We start from the raw sequence: 15,971 nt of genomic DNA on the forward strand, positions 1-15,971 counted from the left end.
GGATCCTTCAGCTTGGAAACAACGTCTTATCTATTGGATCAGAGACACTACTATGTATACAAAGGCTGATTATGGTATTTGGCTCAATGACAATATACATTCTTGTATCTAAATTTGAATTGCCTTTTTAATTTAATGTTGCTTTTTTTTCGCAATTTCTTGTATAGAATGCAATTTTGAAATAAGGCAGAGCGATTTTCTTCATATCTAAAATTTTATATTAGAATAAATTATAGAAGATTAAAAAGTAATAGCTTTAAATACAATGTTTTAATAAATGGTATTAAAACATTATTATTATTTCCAAATTACTTTCCAGTTCTGGATTTTGATTCAGTTTATGAAAATTAAAATTTCAATATTGAGAAAAAGATAAAATAGATTTCTATGTTAAATGAGGGTTACTCATCAAGCTATGAATAATAAGCTAAAGCATAATGGTTCTGGTATGTTCTATAATAAATAGATGGAGTATTCCGTAAAAATCACTTTTTTTTTGCAGTTGGTTTCTTTTCTTTCTTTTTCTTTTAACTTTCCTTTCTTTGGCTCTTTAAGTTTTTCTTTACATATTTTTAAGTTTAAATTATTTTACTTTTATAAATAGAGAGCAAATAGGACATTTTATTGAAAATCGTATAATTATAAATAAAGAAGCATAATCAAGATATTCACAAATGCATCCTAGTTGTTCAATCACTTCATCTAAATCATAAAAATGAATAATAAACCTTTACACTGCATTATTGAATATAGAATTTAGAATAGTGGTAATCATAACATTGACTAATGATTTTAAAGATATGTTACAATCTAGTTTTTACAATATTGTACAGCATTGTCCAATGTTGGATTTTCAATATTGTTTCCCCAATATTGTACATCATTCGATTTGAAATAGAAAATTTTTCCAGTCAATTTTTCGGGGTAAAATCTCAAATAAAATGAGTTATTAAAATAAAATTAAAAGTTTTATGCTAGAATTTTATATTACCAATGCTTTTGATTCTTTGGTATCTTTCGAATATTTTTACATGTTGTAGATATGAGATTTAGTATTTCTCAATACTCACAAAATTGTTTAATATTGTCTAGTAACGAAGAGATGCTATGAGTATTTGCATCTGATGTAGGATGTAACACTACATGAATTGACTTCAATAAGATTTTTTTTATCATATGTTTTTATGTTTTGGAAATTTATAGATAAAATAATGGCGGGAAAGTTCTTGGCATGTTTTTAACATCAGCAAAAACGCGCAACAATGCCAAACAAACCAACCCAGCTCTCGTTCAATCAGCGGTGACCCTGATCAAATGATACGAATATCTTAACCAATCAGGATCAATCTCTTCCTTCTTTACGGGAGAAAGATATCGTGGAAAGAGTTATGTGTTCCTCTTTTTAACTTCACGCGAAATTAAAACATGGCTTCTGAAATTAAAACATACTGTTATGATGGGAAAAAACCAATTACTCTAGTCAAATGGAAGATAAAAAAAGGAGGCCAACTGTTTTACAATTCCGTGATTCTTAGTTACAAACAAGAGGATGGAAGCACAGGTGATGGAAAGGAACCGCTGCTTAAGTACAAGTCTAATATTGGAGGTACTGTTTCTGAATTAGTAGTATCGGAAGGAGATGTCATTAATCCAGGGTAAGTTTAAATAATTTCATTATTTCATTCATTTGCTAATGTATTTGGATCTATTCTATTTATCAAGAAATCCTTTAGACTTACATGTGGGTCGCTGTTTGCCGTGTTTTACGGGATTTGGCGGCAAATAAGAATTAAACACAGAAAATATTATTGTATAAAATGAGCTAAATTATTTAATTTCGCAATTGTGAACTTGTCCTATTGAGAAGTTTTCGGGTAGTGAATGTCACAGAAAGAAAGATTAGTTATAAAATGTCATAGTTAGAGTTATTCAAATTTTCTGTAAAATTTGTAATGTAAATGTGTTTGAATGCTCTGGGAAAGGTTGATTTAAAACAGAAAAGCTGTGATTGTAAGCTTTAAATATAATTTATCAACAGAAATATACATTTTATAAATGTATAATTAAATTCAGATTTTGATATTTTAAATATAAGAATGGGACTTGATATTGTGTACAGAATCTAAATTTACATATAATATTTAATGAATGAAAATCTTAAACACGTTTTTCTAAATCTTTTTTCTTTTTTTCAAATTATCAATTTCGTTTTTGGCATTTTGTGAAATAGTTAAAAAAAATTCACTTGTATATTGCATAACTTCATAATATTAAATGCATAGCATGAAATGCTTAAGTGAAAAAAGAAATTTTATTGACAATTTGGTATATTTTCATTATTTTTGCAGTTGCTAATATGTGTCAAATTTAATTAGTTTAATATCAAAGAATAAAAAGAACTTAATCTGTCAAGTTTAGTAACTATATACTATCTCATAATGCATGGATCTCATATTTATTTCTAAAAAAATATATTTAAATCTTGCATCGTAAAACAGGTTTCACTAACAGATCTATATTATGAAACCTGTTTTACAATGCAAGTTGCTCTAATTTTCATATATTATTTGTGATAAGAGCTGAAAAATAATGTTTTGTGCTGACCAATTACCAGTATTGAACTAAATAAAAAATTGCTAAGGTTACTTTATAAACAATATCTTCTTTTGTAAAGAAAATTGGGAATTTTAGTTTTGATAAAAGTTTTTTCTTATATATGGAAGATTATTAAGTTTTAATGCAATATCAGGAAACATGTTATTAACTTGTTATATTTTAATCTACAAGAATCATTTCTTAACTCATCTTGTCTTGTAAATGTTTTCAATGTAACTTTGTCTCTAATTTTAAAATTTGATTTGAAAAAGTCCCCCCCCCCCAAATTTTAATATTGTACAGATTTATGTTTATTACCTGGTAAAATTTTAAGGTTGTTAAATAATCTTTGTATTTGAATTTGCAAATGAAAAAATAGATTATTTATAATAATATGAGAATGGCAGTTTGTTATATAAACTCTGCACTTGTTTTCTGTATTTTAAACTTTACATTAAGAATCATTTATACTAATGGGAATTTAAGATTTAGTTAGAAATCTGCTGTTTATAAAATTTCAAGAAATACTCTGTATTTCTACTTATCTAATGTATTATATAAATTGCAAATAAATTTTGAATAAATAAGTTAATATAAATTTTGTAAAATGCTATACTTTTTATAGGTTACTAAAATTTTTATATTATGTTTGTTGTTCATATTTGATTTAATGTGTTTTTTGGTATAAATTTAGAAACACTTCATTATTTCACAGAGAAAATGTGAACTTGTATATTTTCTCATTATTTACAAATAGAAATATGGCGATTTTATTATCTTATGAGATATATTCTAAAAAAACTGTTTTGTTATTTTTTTATGTATTAAAATAAATATTTTCTGTTTAGTGCTTCCTTACTGAAAATTGAACCTTGTACTCATCCAGTTATAATGAAGGATTTATGTGCAGAATGTGGAACGGATCTCAGACAGTAAGATTTTTTTTTAATATATTTTTTTCTCTCTGTTTTAAATACTTTATATAAACGCACCAAACTAGGATGTACTGGCCACCGCCCGTTTGACAACAAACAGAATTATCGCATACTCTTGATAAAAATTTTTAAAACCATGATTAAGCTTATCATGAAATTCTATTGTTTTTTTAGTTGATGGAATGAATATTTATATATTTATATATTTTTCTTACTTCATTTTATTCATTAGTTTTCTTTTTACTTTTAAAAAAATTACATTTTGATGTTTTTATTAATTTAATTTATTCTAAAAGAATTGCATGAAATACTAACTCTACAATAATAGGCTAAATAAAGTAAGGCAGCATATTTATTAAAATTTAAAAGGAACTTTTAAGTTTGCAGGTATCATTATTCTGTAAGCTTATAAAGGAAAAATATATAAACATTATTTTAAATTAACCATTTGCTTTTATGTGGGAACAATTTAAATGATACTGTTTGATTTTGTTCAAATATATAAAAAAATTACATTTCTGATGAATAATTGAATGATTGACAAGTAAATTTTGCATTTGAAAATTTGAAAACAATGTTAAAACTCCAATATTTCTTAAGCTGGCAAAATAATAGAGAACAAATAAAATATTTTTTTTGTTCATATTTAGCAATAATTGGTGATTTATCATACCATTTTTAAAAAATTACAATTGATATCAATTAATGAAATGCTAAGGAGTTACGACAGATACACATTTTATTAAAACTCCCCAAACTTTTTGCTATTAACTAAATGAAAATTGATACATGTGAGACCTCTTCTTGCATATCTAAAATTAAGAAATCAATAATTTGTATGCACCACCCTAACCAATATCAGGGGTGTTTGTGCTCCGGGGAAACCCCGGAATTCCGGGGATTTTGAACTTCGATACCCGGAAATTCCGGGGATCGTCGTTCAAAAGGAAGTAGGAATAATAATGAATTATTTATTTTGATCTGGGTAATTTTGTTTGCTTTGAAAGCAGAAAACGCAAGGTCAGTGTGTGTGGTGAAAACTTTTCCTTTCTTTCTCCAAAGGCAGTGATAATGCGTGAAAAGGGGGAAAAAACTTCTTTTTTGTTCTTTCCTTATTGCGAGTTATGACTCATTCCCCCGGTTCTCGGACATTCTCTTCTGGATTCTTTTCGGCAAGTAGGCGCGGCAGAAAAAAAAGTGAGAGACTTCGTTCTACCAGATGTGCGATCACGTGACCTGGGTTCAAAGGTCTTAATTTTGCAAAAAAAGTAATTCATTGAACTTTTATAATTAGGTCATTCAATACTTCATAATTGTAATTTTTCATTTCTCCCCCCCCCCTTCTCGAAACTCCAAAATGTCAATAGTAAGTCCGTAAAAGTTTCAGGGGATTTTTTTGGGGTCCCACAAACACCCCTGCATTATGGTTTTTGATACATTTATTGCATAGAAAAAATTATTGTGTGACAATCTATTAATTGTAGACAAATTAAAAAAGAAATATAATGATTTTTCATTATTTTAGTTCTTTTTATGTTTATGTATATTATCCACTTATGTTGACAAGTTAAAAAAAAAACAAGACAGAAAGATGTTTAAACATTTTAACTTTTTTTTTTTATGTTTAATGTCATTATAATCATGAAAACATTATGAATACATCATATAGCAGAATTTGCCATTGAAATAATTGAATATCCGTTTCTTAATATAAAAGTATGCTATTTTTTTTTAAGCTGTAGTCCAAAATGATTATATAATTATGTTTCTTAGTCTAGATCGTGACAATTTTGAAAAATTAACTGCAGCAACAACTTTTAGCATGGTGCATGTCGTTCCTGAATTAAAAGTCAGCCTTGAGGTAAAAATGACATCTTTTGTATTTATATAATTTTATTCAGTTATTTTTAAAGATGTATAGTGATGTTGATTCTTTCTTTTTCTTTTTAATAAATTGTATTTCCATTATAGCAAGCAGAAAAACTGGGGCAAGATGATGAAGACAGACTTCTGGAAAATAGAAAACTTGTACTTTTAGTAGATCTTGACCAAACGTTAATCCATACCACCAACGATAATGTTCCACAAAATCTACCAGTAAGGAACTTACTTCTGTTTTAGAGCTTTTTTTTAATAACTTCTTAGTTTTAGACTTCTGCACATTATTTAAAGTTCATTTCTTACATTATCTTTATTAATGCACGGTTAAAATTTAAAATGTTTAATATTAACTCTCAATATGGAAAAGTTGCAAATGCCCTTTCAACAAAGGTCTTCATATTACAAGAAGATGCATGAGTTGCCAGGATATTTCTCCCAAGTTTCTCTCTTTGTGATTGATTGAATACCTATGATGTTTGCTTAGTTTCTTTGAGAATCTCTTCCAGATGGGTTGGGGATAGGGAATTTTCTAAGAAGACTCAAAAGATGCCCCAGCATAAATTAGCTTAATAGTTATCAGCTAAGCAGATATCTCATTTACGCAACAATTCTCTAATAACATGGGTTAATATCATCATTTTGAAGGGGCAGGTAAATTTTTCTTATCTTAGAAAAAGAAACACCAGCTATCCAATACTGTGAGATACAACCATCATCATCATCAACAACAACAACAACAAAAAGAGCACATTTAATTTTTTATTTATTATACATCTTCACAAAATTGGTGTTGGTGGAAAGGGCTCGAGGGGTCAGGTTTATTCCAACCAACAAACTGATTAACCAAGTTAATTAACAGGGTTAATTAATTTAATGGTTAATTAACTATTATCTCAAAATTTTTCCATTACGAAAATCGTGATTTTTAGCTGAATCAATCTATTGGCTTGTAATTAACTTCTAAATAAAATTTTATGCTATTCTGATGATAATTTTGAGAGCTATAGATTTTTGAATTTAAGCAATATCTTGAAAACTAGCATATATTTTTTTCAAAACTTTTTTTGATCACTAAAAGAAAAATATAATTTTTCATTAAATCATGTAATAAATGCATAAATAACACAAATTTAATATTTTTTAATTATTTTTTTAACAATAAGATCTAAAAAAAAAGCGAATAGTAATGTAGTAAAATTTTTGCATGGCTGTAAAGCTGGCATGTTAAAATGTATGAATTAAATGATTGCACACAGAGTTCAAATAATTTTTAAAATATAGACACAAATTGTAAAATTCCTGCAGTCCAGTCAATTTATCCACTTTTTAAGGGACCATGTATTGAATGTATTTGTATTTATGAATCTACTTTTCATGAAGTGCAAGCTTCAACATCAATTATAATATTGCAGTTAGATAAATAATAAATTTTTGGCACAGATAATTTTAATTTAATATTAATTTTGTTTTTTATTTTTAAAAACATGAATGTTTTTTTTTTTTTTTTTCATTCAGACAATACAAAATTTGATTGCATGACAAATTTTAGGTAGGAATGTTAGGTGGTTGTAGGAATGTTTATTTAATTTTTTTTTCTTTACTGGCATTATTAAAAAGCTGAGAGTTACTTAATGTATGGTCGCCTTTGATTTCTCTGTTTTTGATGGTGTTTTCAGAAAACAAATTAAGAATATCTCAAGAATTATTACAAATTTTGGAGCGAAATTTGATATATATACATAAGAAGGGCTGCTGAATCGAATTATTTAAAAAATCTCGATTTCTGTATTGGAAAAATTTTGAGATAGTAGTTAATTAGCTAACTTGGTTAATCTGTTTGTCTATTTCAACAAACGTGCTCCTTTAATCCATTTCCATCAACACCAATTGTGTGTAGATGCTACAATAAATAAATAAAAGTTACAGAGGTGTCCCTTTTTTTTGTTGACGATTATACCTGAACTAAAATTATTTTAGAAATGAGATTTAATTGAGTCATTTATATTTTTTAATTTAATATTCTGATATACTAGCAAATAATTCTAATATACTGGCAAATCTTTATTACCAGTAGTATTTGAAAAATATGATTGTACAAATTTTCATTTTATGTGCTTTTTTTTTTTTCATTGTAGGATGTTCATCATTTTCAGCTTTATGGCTCTTACTCCCCATGGTATCATACAAATTTGCGGCCTGGTACTTTAACGTTTTTAGAAAGTATATCAAAGTATTATGAGCTGCATATATGTACTTTTGGAGCAAGATTGTATGCTCATAAGATTGCACAGATATTAGATCCAAAAGGAAAGCTTTTCTCCCACAGAATTTTATCCAGAGATGAGTGCTTTGACGCTACTTCTAAAACAGGAAACTTAAAGTAAGTTCATTGAATATCTTAGTTTTTATCTATTTCTGTAATGAGTCTAATTCTTATTTTTTTTTTAATGCTCTTAAGCACGAACTCAGTTTGAGAAAAAATACTAAGAATGAAAGAAGTTCCAACAAATTCTGATCTCATTGCATAAGACAATTTGGTTGTACTAGATTTGATTCTCAGATTATTTATTAACTTTTAAAAATGCCATTTGTTTTATTTCCCCCTCCCCTTTTTTTACTTGTATTATGTAAAATTTTATGCTCACTTTGATCTAGATTTTATCATAGTAATATCTGGATTCGAATTGTTTTCTGTATGCTTTGAAGATAGATCAATAATGTAGATGAGTGTTACAATTAGCAGGCGGGAGGAAAGACACACACACACACACACACATATATATATATATGATATGTCAGATCAATTAAATATTATATGTAATTTGATCTTAATAGTTTCTTCAGCAAGATATTTTCAAAGTTTAAATTTTGAAAAATTATTTTTGGCTAAAACTTAGAATCTTGAAAAGATATATATTTTTTTAATTTTAAGGTAATATAAAAATTATTTTTGTACTGTAATATTTATAGAAGTTATCATGAAAAAACACCAGAATTCCTTCAGGATGAATGAAATATTGTATTCTGTTCAGGGCTGAACACTACATCTCTTGATCATTATAAAAAGCACACTAAAAAACTGATTGATACACGAGTACATCAGGCCTTTGGAACAAAATGATTTCTATTAAATGGTGTTACTAATCCATTATATTAGTATTTCTCTCTCCAAGGTCACGTTGGGGTTGAGCAAGTGTTTGAGAATCATTAGATTTTCAAATATAAATAGAAACAGGTGTGCTATTCTAGCATAGGTCCTCTCAGTTTCATTTGTGTAATCTCATGTAAATTTATGAATGGCCCATCTATGGAATTTTTCCAATGACAGTAGCAAAATGTTAAATAATTTATGGTAAATGATTTATAATTACAAGATACAGTTTATTTGAACTAAAAAAAAAAAAAAAAAAAAAAAAAAAAAACGAGACACTGACTATAAATATAAATAATGCAATGTCAATCTCTACAGCGATCTGTATTTTGAAATTTTTCATTTTGTTATGGAGTTATTAATTATTACAGTTTTTATAAAGTATTTTAAAATATCAGTTGAAAACATTTTTCTTAAGTTTATACAGGGGTGTTTGTGCTCCGGGGAAACCCCGGAATTCCGGGGATTTTGAACTTTGATACCTGGAAATTCCGCGGATTTTGAACTTTGATACCTGGAAATTCCGGGGATCGTCGTTCAAAAGGAAGTAGGAATAATAATGAATTATTTATTTTGATCTGGGTAATTTTGTTTGCTTTGAAAGCAGAAAACGCAAGGTCAGTGTGTGTGGTGAAAACTTTTCCTTTCTTTCTCCAAAGGCAGTGATAATGCGTGAAAAGGGGGAAGAAACTTCTTTTTTGTTCTTTCCTTATTGCGAGTTATGACTCATTCCCCCGGTTCTCGGACATTCTCTTCTGGATTCTTTTCGGCAAGTAGGTGCGGCAGAAAAAAAAAGGGAGAGACTTCGTTCAACCAGATGTGCGATAACGTGACTCTGGGTTCAAAGGTCTTATCTCTTCTGGCGTGGCGCCAATAAGTAGAGAAGGGGGATTTTTCGCCGTATTAGCTATTTGTTATTGATCGCTTCGCAACTTTTTTTTCTTCACTGTGCAAAATTTTCGTTTCATTTATTGATGCACGTGTAAATTTTTCGTTTCGCTTATTGAAATATTTTTTTATTTATGTACGCAAGAGAATTTCACTTTGAAATTTCAGCATATGAAACAGAAATTACCCCTTAAAAATTCATATCTAATTAGTTTTACAGCATTAGATCCAGAGCTAAGAGGTAAAACCAGTACAATATTAGCTTTTGAAAAATTATCATCTTTTATGTCCCATATTTTTAGTGATAATGAAAAGTCAAAAGTAGAAGCTGAAATAAGGTTATACCAGAGTGATATTGATATCACCAAAGAAATGCTCTACACATCTGATGAAAGTGGAAATCAAGTCAAGTGTACAATTGATAAATATTGGTCTAAAGTTTTTAATTTAAAAGATGATTTCACAAATGATTATAAGTATCCTACATTGGCTAAATTGGTCAAAGCCTGCCTTAGCTGCTTCCATGGCCCATTAGTGGAAAGTGCATTCAACTTAATGGATACACTTGTCACTGACTATAGAGCCTCTCTTAAGATTGATTCCCTAGATGTAGTGCAGACTATTAAATATGATTTAATGACTTCTAAAGAAACCTCATGTGAAAAATATGGCTCAAAAAATCCAATGACTGATCCAATTCACAAAGATCTCTTACTGAATATGAACAGAAGTTGGAAAACATATCAAGAGGACTTAAAAACATGTATTTCAGATGAGTCACCTATAAAAGTCTCTGAAAAACCTTCTACATTAGCAGAAAAGCAAACTGCTTCTACCTCTGCATGTGCAGTTCTCGAGGAAATTTCTTCAACTGTATAAATGAGGAAAATAAAAGTCAACCTTCCTGCAATTATGAAGTTCACCACAAAAGAAAGACAATCTTTCAAAGAAAGACAACAAAAGAAAGAAGTTCACCACAAACATCAGAAAATAAAAAAAAGCAGCAGAAATTAGATAATTTTTTTAAAAGAATTAATTCAGGTAATTTAAAATATTTGCATAAAATGTAGTAGTTTATATGTTTGAAAATTTATGGCTATTAATTTTGCAAAAAAAAGTAATTCATTGAACTTTTTTATAATTAGGTCATTCAATACTTCATAATTGTAATTTTTCATTTCTCCCCCCCCCCCCCTTCTCGAAACTCCAAAATGCCGGTAGTAAGTCCGTAAAAGTTTCAGGAGATTTTTTTGGGGTCCCACAAACACCCCTGTTTATATATTTTGCACCAGTAATATGATAGTACTATCAATCATAAAAAAAATATAGTATATATTTTTTAATATTAAATATTTAATTATTATAGTTATTGTAAATTTTAAATATAATTGAAGAGATTATATCTTTTGTGACTTGAAAAATTGTTTCATTTCCATTCAAAGAATACTTTTTATGAATTATTATGCATATTTTTATGAAATATATTGCATGCTGGAAAAAAAAATGCTCCAGTTTGTATGGACAGTTGGTCTTCCCAGGTCTCATCTTGCTGGAGCACTACTTTCTTCATGCATCCCTTATAAAAAGGTTAATTTTTAGTAAAATTTTTTCAAAAATTTCTCTGAGGAGCATACCCAGCCTCTAGAGAATGTGTGTGCCAAGATGGTAGCTCTAGGTCAAATGGTCTGACCTGTAGAGTACTAACACACACATTTGTTTAAGCAAAGTTAAAATTTAATAATATTTTGAAATCAAAACTAAATTATTAACTGTAATTTACCTTAGATAGTTATTTTAAATTTTAACCACTACCACAATATGTAATTTGATTATTAATTTTTCTCATTTATTTAGGGGTTTGTTTCCACGTGGAGATGATATGGTCTGCATCATCGATGACAGAGAAGATGTCTGGAACTTTGCTCCAAATGTCATACATGTAAAACCCTATAATTATTTCCGCAACACTGGTGATATCAATGCTCCACCACCACCACCACCACCTCCTCCTCCTCCTCCACCAAATCCTAAAGAAGCTCAATCTGTAAAACTTCCTGAAAATACACCACCACCACCTCCTCCTCCTCCTCCTCCAAATAATAAAGAAGCTCAATCTGTAAAACTTCCTGAAAATATACCACTTCCACCTCCTCCTCCAAATCATAAAGAAGCTCAATCTGTAAAACTTCTTGAAAATATACCACTTCCACCTCCTCCTCCTCCTCCAAATCCTAAAGAAGCTCAATCTGCAAAACTTCCTGAAAATACAAGTTCTGCAGTCAAGAATTCTCTTCCAAAACCTGATGCATCTCCTTCCAATAAAAATGATGAAATTGAAAATACTATAAAAGAGCAGACAACTAATAAACCTGCTAAAGCTGTTAAAAATGATTCGTCAACTCCATATGAAAGAACTAATTTAAAACCTCTAGAAAGTAATTCTAAAGTAAATTCCACTGAACCAGAGAAACTTCAAGAAACAAATAGCAATACTAAAACTGAGACCACTAAAAATGCTACAGATTCCAAATCACTTGAAACAAACAGCATATATGTTAATATCCATAATGCAGATGATTATTTGTTGTACTTAGAAGAAATTCTCATTAATATTCATAAAACATACTACGAAATGTATGATAAAATGAAAAAGGAAGGTAAGAAAGGAATACCTGATATGAAAGTGGTAGTACCTTATGTACGAAGTAATGTCTTGAAAAATACGAGGATAGTTTTTAGTAGTATTATTCCAACAAACTGTGTGCCAGAAAGCCATCATCTATGGACACTTGCTGAATCTTTAGGAGCTCAAGTTTCTAGAGAATTAAACTTTGACAAAAAGCAAAGGACTACACATGTTGTTGCATCCAAACAAGGTACTGCTAAAGTCAATGCTGCTAGGAGGCATAAAGGAATCCATATTGTATCACTGGACTGGCTATTATGCTGTGCTGAGCGATGGGAACATGCAGACGAAAGGCTATTTCCTTTGGCTAAAGACAGCCAAGCTACCCCTGGGGAAAATGAAAAGAATGCATATTCTTACCACGATTCAGTTGTGGTAAAATCAAGATTCAAAAGGCCACGAAGTTCAAAAAAGAAGCAAAATGACAAAGAAAAACAGAAAAAGGAAGATAATTTTTCTGAGAGAATATTTGTTGAAGCAGGGCTTTCTTTGTCTCAAGATGATATTGAAGACATGGATAGAGAAGTAGAAGCAGCTTGTAGTGAAGAGTCAGAAGTTGAAGCAGATAACAGTGCTTCTTCAGACTCTTCTTCGACTGGTGAATCCCTTTCTTCAGGTGATTATCCACGAGGATGGAAAAAACTTAAAAAATGTGAAGAAGATGAAGATATAGACATTGAAAGAGACTTGATGACATCTGACAGTAGCGATGCTGACACCATTGGTTCTGTAGACGAAGAAATTGCTGAGGCTGTTAAACAAGAATTTGGCAATTGCTGATTGTGTTAAGAAATACAAATATTTTATGTCCAGTTTGAAAATTGTTTATTTTTTTAATTGTGTACAAATACCTTCTTACAATTTTATTTATTTTTATTCAGAAAATTCAGGATTTCCATACTTTAATCAAATTAATTCATAAGAATGCCATTTTGATTTTTTAAATAAAGTAATATGGTAATGCATAAATAATGAAATTATTGTAAATTTATTATGTATAATAATATTAATAATTGTAATAAATAGCCAAAATGTTCCAGTTTTTTAATAGGTTAACTAATATCAAGCTTTTGGTTTGATTATTTTTTGTTACTATTAATGAAATAAATTGATTTATGCAACATCAAACCAGAAAGTAAAAGCATAGTTTTCTTAACATCTTTTTATGTATTAAAAGTATAAAATAGGTATAGAATAATTTTTAAAACAGAGCAGAGAAACTTTCAAATATATTATATGAAATCGCACACAAAAAGAAGAAAGCATGTAGAAAACCTAGGGGGAAAATATCATGGTAAAATGAGATTAAAACCTCTAATTGTAGATATCAAAGTGTGATAATATTTAAAGTTTAATTTATCTAATTTCATTGCATCAATTATTGGTATTTGATTCATTTATGAAATATACAAATCATTAGTATTGTAATCAATAAAAAATTTAACCTCCATATTTTGATAAATTTCCATGTTTTAGATTTGCTTGAGTATGAAAAGCGTATTTTTTTAAAATTATGTATGTCTCTTACCTCTCTGTCTCTTCAATATAACTCAAAAATACATTAGGGTAGAGAGATGAAATTTAGTAATTGATAATTTCTTTCAAATTTTGGATTATATATGTCTAAATAAATCCATTGCAATTAAACTCTAGTTCAAACATGCAAAGAATTTGATAGATGGTATTTTATTCTTATTTTTAAAATCAGAAATTTAGTTGTGTTTTAAATTTTAAATAAAATCTAGTAAAATGGGGTACTGTCTATCAGTCCACATATTTGCTTTTGCAAAATGCAATAATTTAAAAATATAACTATGTAAGTAAATGAATTTTGGTATGTATTATAGACCTTTATCCAAACTTACACTCTTTATGTTGAAAAAAAGATGTAATTCATAATTAGCGTTCTTTATTATACAGGGTGATAATAACTAAAATGACCCTACTTAAACATGTAGAAACCGTTTTAATTGATTTGTTTTATTGAATTTTTTCTTATATTTATTTGGACAATGGGAAAAAGAAATTTGCAATAAAAATTAATAATTGAAATTTTGATTACCAGGTGTAAAGGTGGTGCACAAGAAACAGAAAGCATAATACTTTATTTAACCTCATCAATCATTGAATGTTCATTCCATTCAAATCAATCATGTTCAGAGCAGCAGAAAGTGTTTCTTGAGGAATTTTAGCAACATGATATATTGTTCTTGTTTTAATTTCTGACCGAGTCCATATGATTTCTTAGACATGATTTTTCAGGAATCTTAGCAACATGAAATTAATGGGAATTCAAGAAGCCAGGAAATGTCTTAGAATTTAATTGATTATTTCCAAAATGGGCATGAAGGTGTTCCTTCATTTGTCAGGTGATATGAGGCGTTGTACCATCTTGCATTAAGGTAGTAGTCCTGAAACATTTACATTCTAAGACAAAAATGACTTGCTGCTGTATAAATTCAGAGTAATGGGCATCCATGATGGACCATCTTTTTTAAGCCTTTGAGAATTGTTCTCAAAGTAGGGGGTCAAGAATGAAATCAGCTGTAAAATCACAGTATTGTGGACTAAATACAAAGGCTATTCATGCACAAGACTATAAAACATGCAGTATCCCATATATGACTATTCTGAGTATTTCCTGCTCAGTATAGAGTAAAATAAATTTCATATGGCCACAAAATGTTCCAGGGCCATACACTGTCTATGGCTATTCTGACCAGTGAGGAAAATCATTACATTGTTCCAGGTTTCGAAGATGTAGCTTTTGCACTATGTGGATCATGTATGGGTATCACTTTAAATCACATAATACTACTTGAGCACTTGAAGAATATTGGGAAACAAATGCTCTTTCATCTACAGAAATAGTGCTTTCCTCCTAATTTCTGGCAGCACACCCAACTTTTCAGTCTCTTCATACTTAGTAATCATTTTTTTTTCTTTTCTATTCATTCAATAATGTCCTTTTTGCTAACTTCTCAAGCATTATTATTCTCACTGTGCAACTAAAGTTTCACTGCAGTTATAATGAAACCAATAAAGCCTGTGTTTTCTTCTCTAAAAGTATGACAGAAAATGAACGGCACTTACTACTGGCATTTTAAATGTTCTTAATTTGTATAATAACCTTTTCTACATTGCATGAAAAACACCATCTAATGACCAAAATTTATTTATTTTTTGCAGTTTTTTGTATTTATTTTTTGCAGCATCAAATTGTAATGAAGCATATCAACCAGAACAAGCTTTGTATAGGTTTGAGAAGGGTCACTTTAATTATAACCATCTACTGCAAAGCAAAATGTAATTTAGTTTTTTACTGTGCTTGGATGTTGCTTTTGCACTCTCTCTTGTGGAGTTTGCCATACCATTCAAGGATTTTTTACTACCTTCCCTATCTTAAAATAAATATAAGGTATCTATATTCTTAAAAGGAGAACTGAAAAGAAAATGTTTTATTGTTTAAGAGAAAAATACAATTTAGAGAAAAAATGCCAATCAAAAAGATTAAAAAAAGTTAATGCAGCATTTTTATATCTTGAAATTTTGAAAATACTTTTTCATTAACACTAAATGTACTTGCATACATTGGAAAATGGTTATTTGATCGCTTGCTGTAGGTTTCGTGTTAATGCCTATTTCACATTGTTTTAAAATTCTATAGAAATATATATTTTAAAATTCTTTTTAATTAATTATTTAAATCAAGAAAAAAAATGTATTGAAATAAGAATGGTATCATTGTGAAACGGTTCTCTTCAATTTTAAAATAATATAAAAACTTTTTGGGTTTATTTTTTTAAAACTAAATTCGTAAAATTAATAAAAAAAA

The 15,971-nt window shown here is 28.8% G+C and overlaps 1 protein-coding gene across 1 annotated transcript; it reads left to right on the plus strand.

The window, feature by feature from the left end:
- The first annotated feature begins 1,316 nt into the window (after window positions 1-1,316).
- Window positions 1,317-13,586, plus strand: LOC129962978 (RNA polymerase II subunit A C-terminal domain phosphatase-like). The gene is made up of 6 exons (XM_056076984.1): window positions 1,317-1,655; window positions 3,444-3,527; window positions 5,304-5,391; window positions 5,502-5,627; window positions 7,547-7,791; window positions 11,305-13,586. Exons 1-6 carry the CDS (start codon window positions 1,426-1,428, stop codon window positions 12,914-12,916), a joined length of 2,385 nt encoding a protein of 794 aa, XP_055932959.1. The 5' UTR covers window positions 1,317-1,425; the 3' UTR covers window positions 12,917-13,586.
- Window positions 13,587-15,971: the final 2,385 nt, after the last annotated feature.

The sequence above is a fragment of the Argiope bruennichi genome, chromosome 1, assembly GCF_947563725.1.
Source record: "Argiope bruennichi chromosome 1, qqArgBrue1.1, whole genome shotgun sequence".
In the NCBI taxonomy this organism is placed as follows: domain Eukaryota; kingdom Metazoa; phylum Arthropoda; class Arachnida; order Araneae; family Araneidae; genus Argiope; species Argiope bruennichi.

Coding starts and splice junctions, on each gene's coding strand:
- LOC129962978 (XM_056076984.1), top strand. CDS start 1,426: ATGGCTTCTGAAATTAAAACATACTGTTATGATGGGAAAAAACCAATT. Junction 3,528..5,303: donor TGTGGAACGGATCTCAGACA/GTAAGATTTTTT, acceptor TATGTTTCTTAG/TCTAGATCGTGACAATTTTG. Junction 5,392..5,501: donor AATTAAAAGTCAGCCTTGAG/GTAAAAATGACA, acceptor TTTCCATTATAG/CAAGCAGAAAAACTGGGGCA.